This window comes from Callospermophilus lateralis, chromosome 10 (assembly GCF_048772815.1).
Source record: "Callospermophilus lateralis isolate mCalLat2 chromosome 10, mCalLat2.hap1, whole genome shotgun sequence".
Classification (NCBI taxonomy): domain Eukaryota; kingdom Metazoa; phylum Chordata; class Mammalia; order Rodentia; family Sciuridae; genus Callospermophilus; species Callospermophilus lateralis.
The window spans coordinates 42,043,713-42,062,861 of NC_135314.1; the positions used below are offsets into that span (position 1 = coordinate 42,043,713).

Consider the following 19,149-nt stretch of genomic DNA (forward strand, 5'->3'; position numbering starts at 1 on the left):
TCGTTTCTTTTGCTGAGAAGAAATTTTTTGTTTGAATCCATCCCATTTATTGATTCTTGATTTAATTCTTGCACTGTAAGAGTCTTATTAAGGAAGTTGGGGCCTAATCCCTCATGATGGAGATTAGGGTCTACTTTTTCTTTTATTAGACGCAGGGTTCCCTGGTTTTATTCCTAGGTTCTTGATCCATTTTGAATTGAGTTTTGTGCATGGTGAGAGAGAGGGGTTTAGTTTCATTTTGTTGCATATGGATTTCTTTTTTCTTTTTGGTGCTGGAGTGTAAACCCAAGGCCTGGAGAACATGAAACTCAAGCTCTATCACTGGCTATACCTAAGCCTAAGACAAACTTTGATGATCCAGGCCTTCCTTGCTCAGTATTTTTTTTTTTTTTTCAGTATTGGAGATGGAACCCAAGGATACTTCACCATTGAGTTAAACCCCTACTCCTTTTTATCTTTTACCTTGAGGCAGCGTCTCACTAATTTGCTAAGACTGATAACAAACCTGCCATCCTCCTGCCTTAGCGTCCCAAGTACTTAGGACCTGCTTAATTTTTGTACATGTATCTAAGAAAAACACATATTTTCCAATGTTTGGGTACACTATACTAGACCTGTCCATTATGTTAACTTTGAGAATTTCTAATGTTCTTCTAGAAGAATAATTTTTTTCTGCTCACAAATTCTAATTACTTTCTGTATTTTCCACCTCTTTTTCTTTTTTAATATTTATTTTTTAGTTGTAGTTGGACACAATACCTTTATTTTATTGATTTATATGTGCTGCTGAGGATCGAACCCAGGGCCCCGCACATTAGGCAAATGCTCTATCACTGAGCCACAAATGCTCTATCACCCAGCCCCTTCCACCTCTTTCTTACAATAAAATATAAAGTTCTCATAATTCTGATCTCACTTTTTGTGCCCCAAAGTCATCATGTTAGCTGCCCATCAGGTATAAGTGTCCAGGGCTGGAGGCATAGCTCAGTGGTAGAGTGCTTCACCTAGCACGTGTGAGGCACTGGGTTCAACCCTCAGCACCATCAAAATAAATAAATACATAAATAAATAAAAAGAAGATTAAAAAAAAGTTTAAGTATACAGTGAGTAAGCCATTTCATAGCTAGTCAATGCTCACCTCACCCTCCTCATCTGTAAATGGGGAGTGTAGGATTTACTCAGCTTAAAATATAACATGTAAACACTACTACTATCTTCATTATAATTAATAAATAACTTACATAGCCCTAGTAGGAAAAATTCACGAAACCTTAATATCCATGTGCCTTTTGTCAAAGAATTCCATATATACATTGGGGAAAAAAGGAAGAGGTGCTATATCATTGAATAAATCACCACTTCAGATATTATTGCCACATCTGAATATCTTCAGACAATGACGCAATAAAGCAGTGCCACAGGCACTAAGGTGGGTGCCCACCAGAAGGAAAAAGAACTTCATTTTAAGACTATGTATGAACAGTAACCCTTGCTGATCACCTTCTGTGTGTAGATGCTGCATGAAGAGAGTTCAGAGAAGGCATCTCACTGGACCTTTCAAACACCCCTAACATAGACATTACTGTCCCTACTTCATAGATAAAGAAGTTGATGTTCAGGAGATTATGGAGATAGGGTGGAGATGTGCAAAACCAGTATATGCATCAGCATGTGTATAGCAGCAGGTGTCACGGCCATCAAGCCTGAACTAAATGTTCACCAAAGTCTCAACTCAATAAAAAAGAGACAAAGCCAGAGTCTTCTCTGGGTCTCACTTGGGACCTGTCCCTTTCTCCACAGTGTTTCTCAGTCCCACTAGTCTCCTATATCTACAACCCACATTACTTTATTACTCATATTATTACCTAGAGGGACAGCTAATGTAGTGTGGATCTCAGTCTGTGACTAGATTCTATAGATAATGGGAGAGTGTCAGACAAGTGTTACCTGCACTGAATATTCCATTTTCTCCAGATATCACAATGGCTTTTACTGTATGGTCAGATATGGCTTTCTTTAGTCCCTCTTTTATTCCATTGAGTACAGCCAAACTAAAAGAAAAAAATTTACATGATGCAAATTATTCATAACTCTGCCATCTCAGAGTTTTTCCTTTCTTAATCCTAAAAAATTAATCACATGCACGTTGTATAAAAGACATAGAAACTTACCATTAAGGCTTTCACTAATTTTTTCATCATACAGTATGTCTACTGTGAATTAAGCAGTGAGCGAATTAAATGAGTTCCCTTGAAAAGTAATATTATTTTCTTCCACTCTGCTCTAATGTTAACCACTTAGAATCAGCACTAACCAATTTTAATATATTCTTACACTTAATATAGAAAAGTGCAAGGGATTACCTGATAAACCTATACAACTATCATGTAAAGTGCAGTAAGGTAAGTGCTACACTAAAAGTACAAAGAAAGTGATGGGGGTGCTGTGATTGTGGCTCAGTGGTAGAGCACTTACCTAGCATGAGTGAGGCACTGGGCTCAATTCTCAGCACTGTATATAAATAAATAAAATAAAGTCCATTGACAATAAACAAATATTTTTTTAAAAAAAAGTGGTGGGGAAGTTCAAAGGCAAGCACGTTACTTTTAATTTGCCATGCTGACAGAAACAGAAGGAAAATAGCAGAGAAATGGCCCAGGAGATGTGGCAGAAGCTGCTAGTTACCTCAGCTACCCATTCCTCCAGATTATGAAAATGTCTACATTTTAAGAGAACACATGACATCCCCCCAAAAGACTGCATTTTCCACCCTGCTTTAAGTAAGTTCTGCTCAAGGCTTTAAGTTCTGGTCAATTAGATGGAATCATATTTATGCGATTTTGGGTATGCTTTCCTCTTTTTTTCTTTCCTCCCTTTTCTTGACAGGCAGGCAGATGTAATAGCTAGATGAGAAGCAGCCTTATTGGACCAACAGGTAGAAGTCAAGTATTGAGGATAACAGAGCAAAAGAGAGAATTGGGGGGATACTGCTGTGAGAGAAAACTTTTGCTTGTTTAATTCATTATTACCATCAGTTTTCTACCGCTAAAATTTGATCTAATCCTAGATAATTTAAGGTATAAAGGCAATGTGAGGGCATGTATAGCAAAATTTGCCAAATTTCGGTATATGAGGAAGTCATCCAGAGAAGACAGATAAAGCCAAGATTGGATGAGTCCACTAAATGAAAAGCAATGTAAACTGAGGGCAAATTCTCTGGATATGTCTTCATTTAAGACACAGGGGGTCCTAGCACAGTGATCCAGCACCAATGAAACCTAAGTCATAAAGATCAAGGAGAGGAAATTTTCCATAAATCACATGATTAATAGGACCAAGGGATCTAGCAAGGGAGAACTACAAAACATAGTAAAAAACTGCCTAAAAAAATGATAGAAGCAGACCATAATCAGTTTTGCCTTGAAATTCTCAGTATTTTGGGTAATCTCTGTATACAGGGTGAAAACAATCTTAAACAACAAACCTCTATAAACCCCTTATTGTTAAAGCCAGCAACTATGAGTTAAAACCTCAGAGCATAAAAGAGATACTTGCTCTCTTGTATGATAATTATCTTCTACTTCCTTAATTTCCACCTCTTAACATAGATGAAGTCAAACAATACCACTTGCTTTCCACCAGTTAAATAAAAGTCAAATCTGACCATGAAAACAGATACTGCACCATTATGTAATATTGAAAAATCCATAAGACATATGCAGTTCTCTTGGTATCTATGGAAAACTGATACCAAGAATTACCCACCCCAACTAGAATACCAAATTTCTCATATGCTTAGTCCCTTATATAAAATAATGGTAGGATTTGTGCATAACCTATTCATCTCTAGACTACTTAGTATACCCAACAAAATGTAAATGCTATGTAAATACATATTACACTACATTGTTCAGGAAATAATGACAAGAAGAAAAAGACTACATATTTATTAGAGACTCAACCATCATGTACCAAAGGACATTTTCTATCCACAGTTGAATGGCAGGGGATATAGAGAGCTGACTGTATTTTCTTCTGGGGTAAAGGATGACCACAAAATGAGCCAAAATTATCTTCATCATGGTCACTGAGGAAAGAAGACTAGCTTTTCTCATTCCAATCAAGCCTTCCTGTCTTATTTATGTTCTTGTTAATTTTGAAAAACTCAAAAAACAGGGGGAGGGGCTAGGACTATGGCTCAGTGGTAGTACACTTGCCTGGCATATGTGAAGCACTGGGTTCTATTCTCAGCACCATATATAAATAAATTAAATAAAGATCTATCAACAACTAAAAAATATATTTTAAAAAGCGGGGGGGGGGGGTGATAAAAAAGGAAAATGGCTGTAATAGACAGTTTTACTAGATTCTGCTGACTGACAGGGACCACAGCTTCCCGGTAAGGTAAAGGTCACATGGGCTAAGAAAGTATTTTCCCCATCTTAACACAGCCAGGTGTGGAGCATGGAGTGTGGGGGAAGATGACATTCCTGAGTGCTTACCACAAGGCTTCAAGTTCTTTGTCAGAGCAGGTCTTGGCCTTTTCTCATACCTCTCCCTCCCTCTCTCTGTCTCTTTTTGTTTTTGTTTTTTGTTTTCCAAAGTTCATCAAATCAATTAGTGGCTTGTTACCAGCTTTTTTTCTTTTCTTTTCTTTCTTCCTTTCTTTTTTTTAAATATTTCTTTTTTAGGTGTAGATGGACACAACACAATGCCTTTATTTTTATGTGGTGCTGAGGATCGAACCTGGGTCCTGCCCATGCTAGGAGAGCGCTCTACCGCTGAGCCACAATCCCAGCCCCCCTTTCTTTCTTTTTAAGAAAGAAAATAGAATTTCCCCAATTATATACTATGAAAGGAAACTTCATAGTTTCAGGAAACTTTCTTTTCTGTTTTGCATGTGCAGGCAGGTATGCATATCTTGAGTCCTGTACAACATGAGATTTCTTACAGCCATTGTTCTGGGTAAATTTTGGGTCATCTCTGTTCTCTGTAATGAATAGGCCTAGTATTTAGGCACATCCTACACTCAATGAATGGGGCTGACACCAAAATAAGGAAACATGGCTGGCTAAATTAGAAATTATAGATTTAAATTGAGCAAAAAAAAAAAAAAAATTATTATTCAAATAAGAATCTCTCAGTGAGCCTGGAAGAAAAAACTTCCAAAAAGAAAAAAAAAAAAAAAAGGACCTGTTAAACTTGTTGAACACCAGCATGTGTACTCTAACTAAAATAAAAGGTCAGAGAAAGACAAATGAGTAAGGACAGGAAAGGATTTGTTCCCAAGTGGAGTAATTCTTGATAAAGCAGAAGTGGATCCTGGGCATCAGGTCTGCTGATAAGGGCTTGTAACAAGCCTTCTCACTAACAGGAAGTTTAAAACCTTCATATCATTTAATCCTCACGACTATATATATATATTTTTTTATTTTTTGTGATTGAATCCAGGGGTGCTCTACCAGTGAGCTGCAACCTCACTCATTTTTTTAAATTTTGTTTTGAGACAAGGTCTCACTAAGTTGTTGAGGTTAGCCTCAAACTTGCAAGCCTCCTACATTAGCCTCCCAAGTAACTGAAACCACAGGCATGAATACTGTGCCTGCCTCCACACAACAACTTTGTGAAGTAAGTATATACATTTTTCCTGGGTAGGTAGAGGGGCTATCAGGTTAAATGCCAGAAATATATCAAGCAGTTATCACAAAACATTGCTAGTTATGAGTATCAGGCTATGAAACCTTTTTTTTCCCCTAAGTTCTTGATGGGAATAGCTGCCCATTATGAGCAGAAACTCCAGTAGCAGCAGAATCCTAATATTTAATAATCCAATCTGTGCACAGTCCAAAGGGCTATGGAATCATATTACTTACATGTTTGTCAAAACCAACATAATAGATATTTTACATTTTAATGGGAATGACAATTAGAGATTTGTGATTTAATTTCTTCTCTTTTTGTATAATTAACCTACCTTCACATTATAAGAAGGGTAATATTAAAACTAAGACGGAAAGTCCAATACAACGACAATAGGATAAAAGCTCAGTTACAATTAGCACGTCTCTTTTCATCTCTATTTGCTCCCACAACATGTAATGAGAATTTCATCAAAGACCTTTCTATCTATTCATTATATTCTTTGTAAATTATAATTTTCACTAATCTGACTCTCAGAGGATGGGTGGCTTTATTCAGAGATCTAGAAGAACCACACCAAATGAAATTCATCAATTTTCAAATCGGGAGTTTTGGTCTTACTTTTAAAGTAACGCTCTACATGCACTGCAGAATTAAATTAAATTAAATTAAAGAAGTTAAAATGTAATCTTTCAGAAAATGCTACATAGTGGTTACTCGGGATGGATTCTCTAAGGAAGCTCTCTGGCCCTGAGGTTTAGAACAGATCAGGAGAAATAACTTAGTGTTTCCTACCCAGGGACAAATCTCCTTTACTCACTGTGTTGGCATTCACTGGGACTTACTTTACTTTATGTGTCTTTCTATTTTCTGTTGGGCCAGGGATGAACCAGGGCCTCATGCATAGTTAGGCAAGTCTCTACCCCAGAGCAAGTCCCCCATCCCTTTTCCTTTATCTAGCCCCTTTACTGTAGGAACCTGGAGCTTGGATCATTGTCCTGCGCTAACCCAAGAACTTTGGAACTGAAAGTTTGAGAAGTAGATGTTGCAAGCGAGCAGAAAGGTTTAGCACGCCCCTCTCCACCGCTCAGTTCCATCACTCGCAGTCTCCTCCACCCCGCTTACCTGGTCAAGCATAACCCAGCCAACTTAGGTTACAAGGCTGTGAGCCATGGCCCCTACGGTTAGTGTCTTCAGTTTCAACCAGCAGGGAGAGTCAAAGGTTGCAGACCCACAGACCAGCGACGCTGCGCGCCTAGGGGACGCAGCCCGTTACCTGATCGCGTTGACCGGCGGGTTTCGGAGGCGGATCAGCGCCAGGGAGTGGGGCAGCCGCAAGTACTCAGCCATTTCCCTCTGTTGCCTACGTTGCTAGTGCCTCCCGCCCCGAAGCACGGCCAGTTGTGTAGACGTGCCCGGGCTCCGCCTCCCGCAGCCCCACGGCCTCCTCCAGTCAGCAGTCCAGCTCGCACCCGCTACTCCTTCCCGGGACACCCACCCATCACCACGCCCCAGCTCTGGCAACGCTCCTGGCCTTGTTTTCCTCGCTGGCTCCTGTCCTGTGGAAGGCGGGATTACCATTCGCTTCGCAAATCCCCAGCGCAGAAGCGAGGGCTCCCCCGCCCAAGTTCTAGCACTTGGATTTGACCAAGCAATCCTCATCCCAGTATCCATCCTCACCATCCTGATGTGTTGGGACAGGTACCAGGTAGCTGGCGCCCTGACAATTATGTGAAACAGTGCACACTGGAACTGAGGTAACACACACATCGTGCATGAAACCCACATGAAGAATGGTACTAATATCTGCTAAGTATTTACAAAAATCATCTTCCCTGTCTTACCGAGCAAACTAGCAACGCATTATGAGCTCTTTGTTTGCCTTCTGTTTTTCTTCTGCGGCTCTTCCCAAGGGCTGGGATTTCTAATACATTCATCCAGGAATCGAGTACCTATCATGTGCAGGACCTAGGCTGGAGACTAAACAAAGCCCAACCCCTTCCCTCCAAAAGTTCCAGGTGGGGAACTGACAGAGCGCTTGCATGTGAGACACTAGGTTCGATCCTTAGCACCACATAAAAATAAATAAACAAAATAAAGATATTGTGTCCATGTATAACTAAAAAAAGTTAAAAAGAAAAAAAAAAAGTTCCAGGTAGGACATTGCTGTTCTAAATTGTCAAGTAGTTAGAAAGTTTTCTGGAAGTTTGGGGGGGGGGGAGTGTGTGTATACAGGTATATATGAAAATTTGCTTCACTGATGTTTTACTAATTTTAAAAGGTTTAAGGACTAAAATACATAGGTATTCTTTTACCTATAAAAATAGAAACAGGTTCCCATAACTAGAGAAGTAATGATGGTCCTGAAGCCGCAGTAACAAGTAGCAGTAAGGACCTCATTCAATCCAGCAAGGCCAATAGCCTCAATGATCAAAGCCAGCCTGTCAAGGACAGCCAATCTCCAAGAGCTGAGTGTGGTACCTCTGAGAGTCAATAGCCTCATGGAAATAACCAACTCCTTGGTTGTTTGTACCAATCTCTACCTAATGCCTCTGAAAATGACTACTATCTAAACACCTCTTTGCCAAAAAAAAAAAAAAAAAGGTCTAAGATCAATAGTTTGATCTGATTGGAGAGAATGTGCATGATCAGTCCAATTCTACTTTCCTACAGAAAGCAATAAATTGAGATTTATCATTCTTCAGATACTAATCTCTAGGGAAACAACTCTGTGGTGGCATCCCAGCAACCTGAGCATCTCCACTAAGTCCACATAGGCAAAGCCAAATAACTCCCAATGGCCTGATTCCTTCTGCAGTCAGGGAGAGAATCAGCCTGGTGTGGAGCCATCTTGGGGCAGTGACTCATCTCTGTCTTTAGGAGTCTGTCACAGGTCATTTCTCATCTATCTCCCTAGTTTCAATTGAAGGCAGAACTCTTTGCCTTGTGCTCCCACCCTAGGGTATAGTTAAATCTACGAAGTAAATCTACAAAACCGTGTGGCAGTTGTTTAAAGTTGCTCCTCAACTGGGCAATGACCAAGATGAGACAAATGAGGTACCTAGGGGACAAAATTTAAGAGGACACTCACCCTCAGGTTTGTGTAACACTGGCCTTGGCCTGTTCCTCCACATAGAGCAATTCACCATCCCTGATATGTTAGTCTCTCTCTCTCTCTCTTTTTTTTTTTTTTTTTTTTTTGGTGTCATGCTGTGGGATTGGGGATATAGGGAGCTAATAGCATGCTGTTTTTCTTTTGCTGTTTATGTTAATAATAAACCGTCTATATTCCTGTGGGCTCCTTACATGTTGAGTCTATTGGAAGTATAAAAATCTAACAGCAGGTGCCACTATGTTGCTGCTTAATGCTTGCTTGGTCATTGGTATGAGTTGTTGTATTCTTAAATTATCTTCTCATTTAATGTCACGGTACCATGATATTTAATGGGATGTCATTCCTTTTGGCTGATGCACTTCCATATCATTTGAATGATACTGCTTTTCCTTGTTTCATTGCCTTTATGTTACATTATATCCCCATTTCACAAAAATAGGCAAAGTGTTCAGAAGTGATTTATTAAAGCTTAAAAAAATAAGAAAAGAATGTAAACACTACAACTTAGTATAATACCCAAAGGGTAAGCAGAGAACTGGATTCCAATGCAAATACAGAACCTCTGGATGCTGGATCATGCAAATCTTATTCATAGTAAGAACAGAAATGGCTATGAAACCTACTTTCACCTGCATTGATGATCCATTAGCTCTGGAACCCAGAGTGTTATGTGTGAAACTTCATTTGATAATGACATAAAGGCTTCAAAGCTGACTTCTCTGGTAAACCAATCAGGTTTTCCTGAATCACCTGACTCGGTGATAAAATCTCTCTCACACTGTTTACCGTGCCCTTTACTTCACTGTGAGATACAGATGCACTCAAGGCCCAGCAGAGGACACAGCCACAGATAAAAGAAGCCTGACTTCCCAAATAGTTTGAGGAGGAAGGCTGTTCCCTGACAGCACCAGCATGGTCTGTTACAGAACAATACCTAAATTTGGGTTTACTTGTGAAAGAAGTTTAAGCTGTCCTGAGACAACAAACAAAGAGCTGGGAGTTTGCACTTCCAGAACAAAGCTGGCTGACAATTGAGAAAAAAAAGTTGCTTACAGAAGTGTTTGAAAGAGAGATGGAATTGAAAAAAGAACTTCACTATACCAATAATATTCATAATGACAACGTGCATCATTTCATTTGTCTCATTCAAGCCTCAACTGTTGAAACTTGGGAGGAGAGAGAGAGAGAGAGAGAGAGAGAGAGAACATGATGTGTGGTGTGTTCAGTATTCAGTGATGAAGATAAGCCACCAGGACACCTAAAAAAGACCCACCTGTTGATTATCTTCAATGGGTGAAATAAGGTACAGCTCCATGATGCATTATTGAGCACATTTAAAGATCACACCCATATGCTGCATGTAGTCAGATTTCTGTTACTCTAACAAATACCTAAGTTACTTAATGCTAAAAGAGGACAGGTCTAGTTTGACTCTCAGTATTGGAGGGTTCTGTATATGGTTGGTTGTCCCATGGCTGTTGGGTCTGTGGTGATGCAAAATGTCATGATGCAGAGCATGTGCTAATGCAAGTTGCTCACCTCATGTGGCTGGAAAGCATATACAGAGAGAATCAAAGACCAAATCAAATCCCCTTGGGGGGCTACTGATATGGCTCAAGCGGTAGGGAGCTCGCCAAATCAAATCCCCTTTGGGGCCATGCCCTCAGTGACCTAAGACCTCCCACTAGGCCCCACCTCTTAAAGGTACAAATACCATAGCTGAGGTTATAGCTCAGTGGTAGAGCATTTGAGAAGCATGTACAAGGTCTTGGCTTCCATCCACCCCACTGCAAAAAATAATTAAAATAATAATTTTTTAAAAGGTACCACTACCTCTGAATAGCACCAGACTGGGACTGAGCCTTTAACACACGGATTTCAAACTGAAATGCATTTCAAAGAATGTATTCACTTCTGTCTTCCATGTTTCCACTACTGAACTATTCAGTGAGCTTCACTTACCACCTCAGGTTTGCAGGTAGTTTTCCATGAGGTCATCTCTGATCTCTGTCAGCTTCTAAACTGAAAATCCTGTAGAAAATGTCTCTTTGCACAGCATGAGCAACTTTTTTTTTTTTTTAACCTGGGGGCACATAATCACTGAGCCACATATACGTCTCTTTTTACATTTAGAGACAAGGTCTTGCTGAATTGCTGAGGGTCTTGTAAGTTGCTGAGGCTGGCTTTGAACTTGTGATCCTCCTGCCCCATCCTCCAGAGCCATTGGGATTACGGGCAGACACCACTGCTCCAGGCAGCATGAGCAACTTCAATGGCATCTCTGACATTTTCCTGCGTCCATTTTCATTTTGTGTCAGAAGAACCATTAAGCTAGAGTGCACAGATCTTTGTCACAGTTTCCCACTATGTTATTTTACTGGAAAGAGAATATTTCATTTACTAGTGGTGATCCCTTTCACTTTTTCTGACAACTGACACTATTTAGAAAGAGGCTACAGAGACATCAGTTTGAGAGATGCTCCAGTTACTTAGCCTGACACTCCTTCTAAAAAGGAATGCTCCAACAATATTCCTAGTACAAGATTACTGGCCCACCTCTGTGTGATTCCTTCCAGTGATTTTGTGATAGACAGTTCTACTTGAATAATGTTTCTGTTCCCTGGGAAATTCCACTCCCTGATTCTTCTTTGGCTTTTAGGAATTATACATTAAATCTCCCTTTAATAGTTGTCTTTCATCAACTATTTCAAGATGCTAACAAGTCTATCCTAAGCTGTTCTTCTTAGGCTCTTTCTTTCATGCTAAAATTTCTTGTATAATAAGGTATTTCCAGTTGGTTCAGGACACTAGCCCAATTTGTCAATGACCCTTTTTACTAGCATCCATTCTCTGTGCACCTGTCACCATTCAGGTAGTATTCATAGTCCCTGTTCCTTAAGTCTTGTTTTCTCTTTCCTTAACCATAATAACATTTTTCCTTTTAAATTTAAAGCAATGTGAGTTATTTTTTGTACTAGAGACTGAACCTCAGGGGCACTTAACCACTCAGCCACATTCCCAGCCCTTTTTAATATTTTATTTAGAGACAGGGTCTGGCAAAGTTGCTTAAGGTCTCACTTGGTTGCTGAGGCTGGCTTTGAACTCATGATCCTCCTGCCTCAGGTATTACAGGCATGTGCCACTATGCCCAGCTGTGCTTTGTTTAAATAAAAAGACAATTACATTTTTATTGATATAAAATTCACATATCATGAAATTTTCCCTTTTAATTGTACAATTGAGTGGTTTTTAGTATGTGAAGTAATGATCATCACTATCTAATTATAAAATGTTTTGATAACTCTAAAAAGAAATCCTAAACCCACAAATCAGTGGGTCTTTCTCCCTAACCCCAGGCAACCACAAATCTTCTCTAATAAAGGAATTGGTTTCTATGGATTTGCCTACTCTAGATATTTCATATAATTAGGATCACACTGTATGGGCTTTTGTGCCTGGCTATGTTCTTTTATTTTATTTTAATTTTGAGACAGGGTCTTGCTAAGTTGCTGAGGCTGGCCCTGAACTTGCAATCCTCCTGTCTCAGCCTCCAAGCTGCTTACAAGCTTGTGCCACTAAGCCCATCCAGCCTGGCTATTTTCATTTAGCATAATGTTTTCAAGTACCATCCATGTTGTAGTATGTATCAGTACTTCATTTCTTTTTATGACTAAATTTTTTAAAAAATATTTTTATTAGTTATTGATGGACCTTTATTTATTTGCTTATATGTGGTGCTGAGAGTCGAACCCAGGGTCTCACACATGCTAGGCAAGCGCTCTACCCCTGAGCCATAGCCCCAGCCCAAAGGAAGAGCATAAACTTTTTTTTTTTTTGGTATCCTTATTTATTTATTTGTACATGGTGCTGAGCATCGAACACAGTGCCTCAACATGGTAGGCAAGCGCTCTACCACTGAGCCACAACTCCAGCCCCTGACTAAATATTTTATTGCACAAATAAACCACATTATTTTTATCCATTTACCAGTTGAAATATATTTGAGTGGTTGCTATGAATGATCTTGCTTCAAACATTTCATGTGTGAACCATATTTATAATTCTTTTAGGTCTATGTATAGGAGTAGAATTGGTGGGTCATATAGTAACTATGTTTAACTTTTTGAGGAATTGCCAAATTGTTTTCTAAAGTGGCTATCCCATTTCACATTGCCTCTAGCAATGTAGGAGGTCTTCATTTTTTCCATGTCCTCACCAATATTTCTTATCAATCTCTTTTATTATTAGGTTAGATATTCCTAGTTATGAGTTATATCATGTCTTTCTCTATCATCAAGAGTGGTCTTCTTCCTTTCTGGCTGAATACATATTTAAAATCTGCCTGGTTTATGGAAAACATTCAATAAAAAACAGTCATATTGGGGCTGGGAATGTGGCTCAAGCAGTAGCGCGCTCGCCCGGCATGCGTGCGGCCTGGGTTCGATCCTCAGCACCACATACAAACAAAGATGTTGTGTCCACCGAGAACTAAAATAAATAAATATTAAAAAATTCTCTCTCTCTCTCTCTCTCTCTCTCTCTCTCTCTCATCTCTCTCTTTAAAAAAAACAGTCATATTATTAGCTATTATTAGAATTATGTTCATTGGAGAAGAATCAAATTAGATTGTCTTTCTTCCATGATTGAATTTCCATTTTCTTTGAATAACAAACAGTACACAAACATATATATGTGTGTGTGTGTGTGTGTCTACAACACACACACGCACACACACACACACACACATATACCCTTAATTGTAAAGGTCAAAGAAAAACAGTTTGACGTAAATCATATGTTCTAACAACTTTCCAGGGTTTTTCCCCAGATTTCTTTCCACATTTTCCCATAAAGTAATTTGTTTTTAAGCATGAAGATTGTGCTGATACGATATGGCTTTAAGAAATTCCAGTGGAAATGGGAGGGGCAGAGACTAAAAATGGGGAAATGGTTGATTTTTGTAATGGGCAAAAAGATGATAAAAGATGCTGTAGACTGGTAGGTTTTATATAGATACCTTATGAAATATTGGAATAATTAAGGAACTTGTGATTATCAGAACATATATAGTGTTCACTAAGAACAAGTTATACCAAATTAGTTTTATATCCATTTTTGAGAGGATTAACACATCAGATCAATGTTGCACTGAGACTTCTAAAGGAATTTCACATATTTAAATAAAGGAACTCTGTGGATATTTGTGTGTTATTTGATGACCACATTTTAGGAATAAATATTTGACCAATCCCTTTTTTATTTTTATTTTTTTTAGTCATACATGACAGCATAATGTATTTTGACATATAATACATACATGGAATGTACATACATCAATCATATTGTCTATTCTATTCTGCTTCCCTTCCTATCCCCCCTACTCCTCCCCTCCTCTCCAATCCTTTCTCTTATCCAATCTAATGTGACACACTTTTTTTTCGTTTTCTCATTACAACATCAAATATGTATTCTGTATAACAATGAGGTTCTCCTTCCATCTTCCATGCAACTCCTCTTCTCCCTCTTTTTCCCTCCCACCTCTCTTTCTTATTTAGTGGTAGTCTTCTTCTCATGCTCTTCCTCCCTATCCCATTTTGAGTCACCCCCCTTATATCAGAGAAGACATTCGGCATTTGTTTTTTAGGGATTGGCTAACTTCACTTAGCATAATCTGCTCTAATGCCTTCCATTTGCTGCAAATGCCATGATCTTGTTATTTTTTAGTGCTGAGTAATATTCCATTGTGTGTAAATGCCACATTTTTTAAATTCATTCATCTATTGAAGGGCATTTAGATTGGTTCCACATTCTAGCTATTGTGAATTGTGCTGCTATAAACATTGACCAATCACATTTTTATTGAGCAATTATTTATGTTAGGCACTGCTGATGCAATATGGAAAAAAACAGACATGGTACCTGCCTTTGTGTTTCTTACAAAATATAATTTAGAGGACTGTTTGTTTGCCTGTTTGCTTTGTGATGCTGGGGATTGAAGCCAAGGTCTACTCCCATGCTAGACAAGTACTCCACCACTGAGATAAATCCCATCCCTTTTTATATTTTAAATTTTGAGATAGGCTTGCTAAGTTGCCCAGGCTGGTCTTAAACTCCTGGGCTCAAGTGATGTCCCATCCCAGCTTCTGGAGTAGCAGGGACCACAAGTGCCCACCACCATTTCTAGCAATGGGACAGGTTCTTAACTGATGGAATGATAAAGAGAAGCATGTTTTGAATACATAGTTACATCTGGCACTCACTCTGGGAAATTCTGATTCTGGGTGGACTCAGCAGTTTTTAAAAATTCCCCAAGGGTTGGGGGTGTTCTTTAAGCAACGTGGGTGTGTTTAGTTCATTTCACTTTAGTGATAAAGTGCTTACCTATCATGTGTGAGGCCTTGGATTCAATCCCTAGCACCACAAAAAATAAAATAAATAGCTCCCAGGGAATGCTAAAGTATATTTTTGGTTAAGAAATTCTCAGAGGGAGGTTTTTGTACTCGACTACACTGTTCTTGATACCATCCTGCCTTGAACTATATATTTTCCAAGCTAAGCAACCAACAATGTGAGAACAACTTTGTGTATAACTGCTCACATTAGAACATAATTAAATGAGGGAAACTGTCAAGGAAATTTCCTGCTGCTTCATGCTTTATTCAAATGGGTTCAGTTGGATTCTAGGGTTTGTGTCACTGAGACCCACATTTAGAGAGCTGGATTTGTAATAGTATTAATGCTGTTCACAAATGTTCTAGTTTTCTGCCCTTCTCATCCTTGGTAGAATTGTACTTTCCTGCCTTGTTGAAGTAGGTAGCTCATGTGGCATTGCTGTGGCCAATGATTGTTTTAACCTCTGGCCTGGCTACTGACAATGTTTAAAATAATGGTTATACGTCAGCCCAGGTTCTTGAGTGACCACAATTGAGCAGTTACTCTGCAGTCCCAAGTAGTTCTGTAGCATGAGTAAGAAACACACCTGCGTTGCTTAAATAAACTGAAATGAGTTTGTTTAGTTACTGCAGTACTAGTCTGCCTATCTCAAGGGATACAGGATTCTGGCATGAGTTTATGACAGTATGAAATTTAATGGTGACTAATGTAAACCCATTTACTACAGTTGAAAAGTTAAAATTGTACAGAGTAGCAGATCTGGTTCAGATATTATTGTGCATATTTTTCTTTTCTAGTCTGAGAGTCTCCTTGGAATTACAGACTGTGTTCATTGTTTCTGAGGGTGGACACAGTGTGTAGATGTTAAAGCAAGCAGCCACAGTCATTTCACCACCTTGAGGAAAGCTGGTCTTCATAAGTGGAAGCAGGTGATTCTGAAGGCAGAGCAAAGAGGGAAAAAATATGGATCATGGATGATACCACTGAGTTGTTGGAGCAACCAACCCTGATTCCTATCATAACATTCCAGTGACAGAGGTCAATACATCACCTATTGTTTAGGACAATTTGTGATGCATTTTGTGGAAGATACAAAGATGTACTTCACAGATTCTCTTTCAAGGAAGCAGAATAATAGGCTGGCCCTTTTTTGCCTGACAAGGAGGTTACACTCCCATGGGCAATACTTACACTAGGGCTCCCTCCCAAGATGCCTGCAGATTCTTTGGACCTGAATAACATCTAGAATAATGTTTGATTAAATATTTGGGTACTGTGGCCTAGGTAAATTCACATAAAATAACTTCTTCCTATGAATAATTCTACTTCCTCCCCATTTCCATATCATGATCTGCTGGAAAATCCAATCTGTGACAAGTTTTCTGTACATCAGGCAAAAGAATTCTGAGATTCTATGAGATACTTTGAACCCAGTTTTATCTAGAGGAAAGAAAATGCACTCACAATCTTTCTAATTTTAACTCTGTATTACGGAAATTTTCAAGCATAGGCAATAAATAGATTATAATTAAACAATGATATAATAAATAACAAATATTTATCATTTGTTACCCTCCCACATTATTTTAAAATAATCCCTAGACAATACATAATTCTTTTCATAAATACTATAGTGCATCAATGTTTTCTTTGAAATGGAATGAAATGCCACTATTTTTCTCCATTCACCTCCCAATCTAACTCTTATTTATTGTCTCATCATTTCTTCCTTTCCCCACTACTACAGTTTTTTTTTATTTTTTTTTATTTACTTATTTATTTATTTTTTAGTTCTTGGCGGACACAACATCTTTGTTTGTATGTGGTGCTGAGGATCGAACCCGGGCCGCACGCATGCCAGGTGAGCGCGCTACCGCTTAAGCCAAATCCCCAGCCCTACAGTTTTTTTTTTAAATGAAGTGTTTCAATAGGAAAAGGGTCAGGGGCAGTAATAGTAAGGAATGGAAGAGCCTGGAACTAATCGTGGAATCCATTCATTCTTTGATTCACTAAGCAAACATTTTAGACTTACTGTTACTGGGGACCAGGCCAGAGGCCTGAATCTGGGGTCCTGACTAACTGTACTTAAGTCACCAACCCACATCAGAAATAAGTGAAAGGTGATATAAAAATGAAAAACAAATTTCATGACCATTTGACCTAAACTGGGAAGGCAGCTAATCTGCCTTTGCCCATACTACAGGACTACAATCCATAGGAACCAACACCCAGGAAATACACATAGGTAGATTCAGCCAGGCTGTATGATCACGAAATATAATTCTGGATCTTTGACTTTTGTTGCATACTTCTGGCACCAGGCTGGGGTTTTGGGGGGGCACTTTCAGCTCTCATTCTCAGCCTGAAATGATCACCCATAGGAAGCTAGGATAGAGAAAATAGCTTAACTAACAGGTTAACAGGAAATGGTAGGGACTGAGGAAAAAAATAGGGGATTCTTTGAAAATTTTTTAATTTTAAATGAGCCCCATTACATTATCATCTCCCAAAGTCTTAGGGAAACTCAAGTTTTGTCAATATAGGTGGCTGTTCAGATAGGTGCCACAGTGCTGTCTTTCATCAGATCAACCAGAGGGAGTGGGGGTGGGGGGAGAAGAAGAATAAGGAAAGAAAAGTAAAAAGGAAGGAAAAGAAACAAGAAATAAAGTTTAAAAGAGAGAATCCCTCACCACCTGCCATTAGAAGTGGTATCATGCATTTTTTTTTCTACTGGACAGAACATTACAAGATTTGTCCAAGTAATTCCTTGAAAAGAATATTGAGGCCAAAATAGGTAAACTGACTTGCTTAAGGTCATAGGCTAGTTAATATTTATTTATTTTAAGGAACTGGGTCACAAAATTGTGGAGGCTAGCAGTCCAAAATCTGAAGAGTAGGCAAACAGAGTGGACTCATAAGAGATGATCTTGCAACTTGAGTTCAAAGGCTGTTTGGAGGCAGAATTCCAATGTCCTCGGGGAACCTATCTCTTTTTTTTTTTTTTTTAAGACCTTTAACTGATTGAATGAGGCCCACTCAAATTATGGAGGATTATCTGCTTTATTTAAAGTCTACTGACTGAAATGCTAGTCCCATCTAAAAAATAACTTTACAGAAACATCTAGAATAATGTTTGATTAAATATTTGGGTACTGTGGCCTAGGTAAATTCACATAAAATCAACTATCACAGAAGACAGAGAATAAGACCTTCAGTATATGCAGATGAGGAGAAAAATAACTCAGTTCTTAATATGCTATTGCTTCCTTGCTATCTGGAAAAGGTGTGTTACCATGAATGAAGTTTGAATGCCATTGAAAGAATGGACTTTAGGAAGTGTGACATTTTCAAGTCCTAATTTCCTCATTTAAAGACTGGATAATTAGCCGGTTGTGGTGGTGCACACCTGTAATCCCAGTGGCTTCAGAGGCTGAGGCAGGAGGACTGCAGGTTCAAAGCCAGCATCAGCAAAAGCAAGGCACTAAGCAACTCAGTAAAACTATGTCTCTAAATAAAATACAAAATAGGGCTGGGGATGTGGCTCAGCGGTCGAGTGTCCCTGAGTTCAATCGCCAGTACCCGCCCTCAAAAAAAGACTGGATAATAAGAAACACAAGCTCACCCAGTTTAGTCTCCAAGTCTTTTATACTCAAATAAACTTTTAGACCTATGCAAATTGTGCCTGCTTCAAACTCTTAAAAGTGTGATGTGAATGATTTAAAATTTGATTAAAACATCATATTTTCATTTAAAATTAGTTACGTTGATAGCAAAAGATGGGGAAACATCATTGGTTGAATGAAGAAACTAGGTGAGCTTGTAACATGGAATTGAATTATTTTTCCATTAAGAGGTCTGTCTCCCTTATCAGACAGGAAGATCCTTGAAGGCAAGGGATTAATTTATTCATTTTTGTATCCATATGCCTGGCTGAATGTCTTATTTGAATAAATACATAAATGGAATTAGGAGGCTGAGATTCTAGAACTGACTACCACTGG

The 19,149-nt window shown here is 38.8% G+C and overlaps 1 protein-coding gene across 3 annotated transcripts in view; it reads right to left on the minus strand.

The window, feature by feature from the left end:
- LOC143408211 (peroxisomal bifunctional enzyme-like) overlaps positions 1-7,000 on the minus strand; it is a 31,162-nt gene extending 24,162 nt beyond the window's left edge. Inside the window, exons 1-2 of one of the 3 annotated variants that reach the window (XM_076867683.2) lie at positions 6,917-7,000; positions 1,948-2,051 (exon numbers count right to left, since the gene is read on the minus strand). In XM_076867683.2, coding sequence (XP_076723798.2) covers positions 1,948-2,051; positions 6,917-6,990 — 178 coding nt within the window. In that variant the 5' untranslated portion in view covers positions 6,991-7,000. Of the gene's footprint in view, positions 1-1,947; positions 2,052-2,475; positions 2,494-6,916 lie in introns of those variants that run through there. The other 2 variants (XM_076867686.2, XM_076867685.2) reach the window with 2 other exon arrangements.
- Between the last annotated feature and the right edge of the window lie 12,149 nt (positions 7,001-19,149).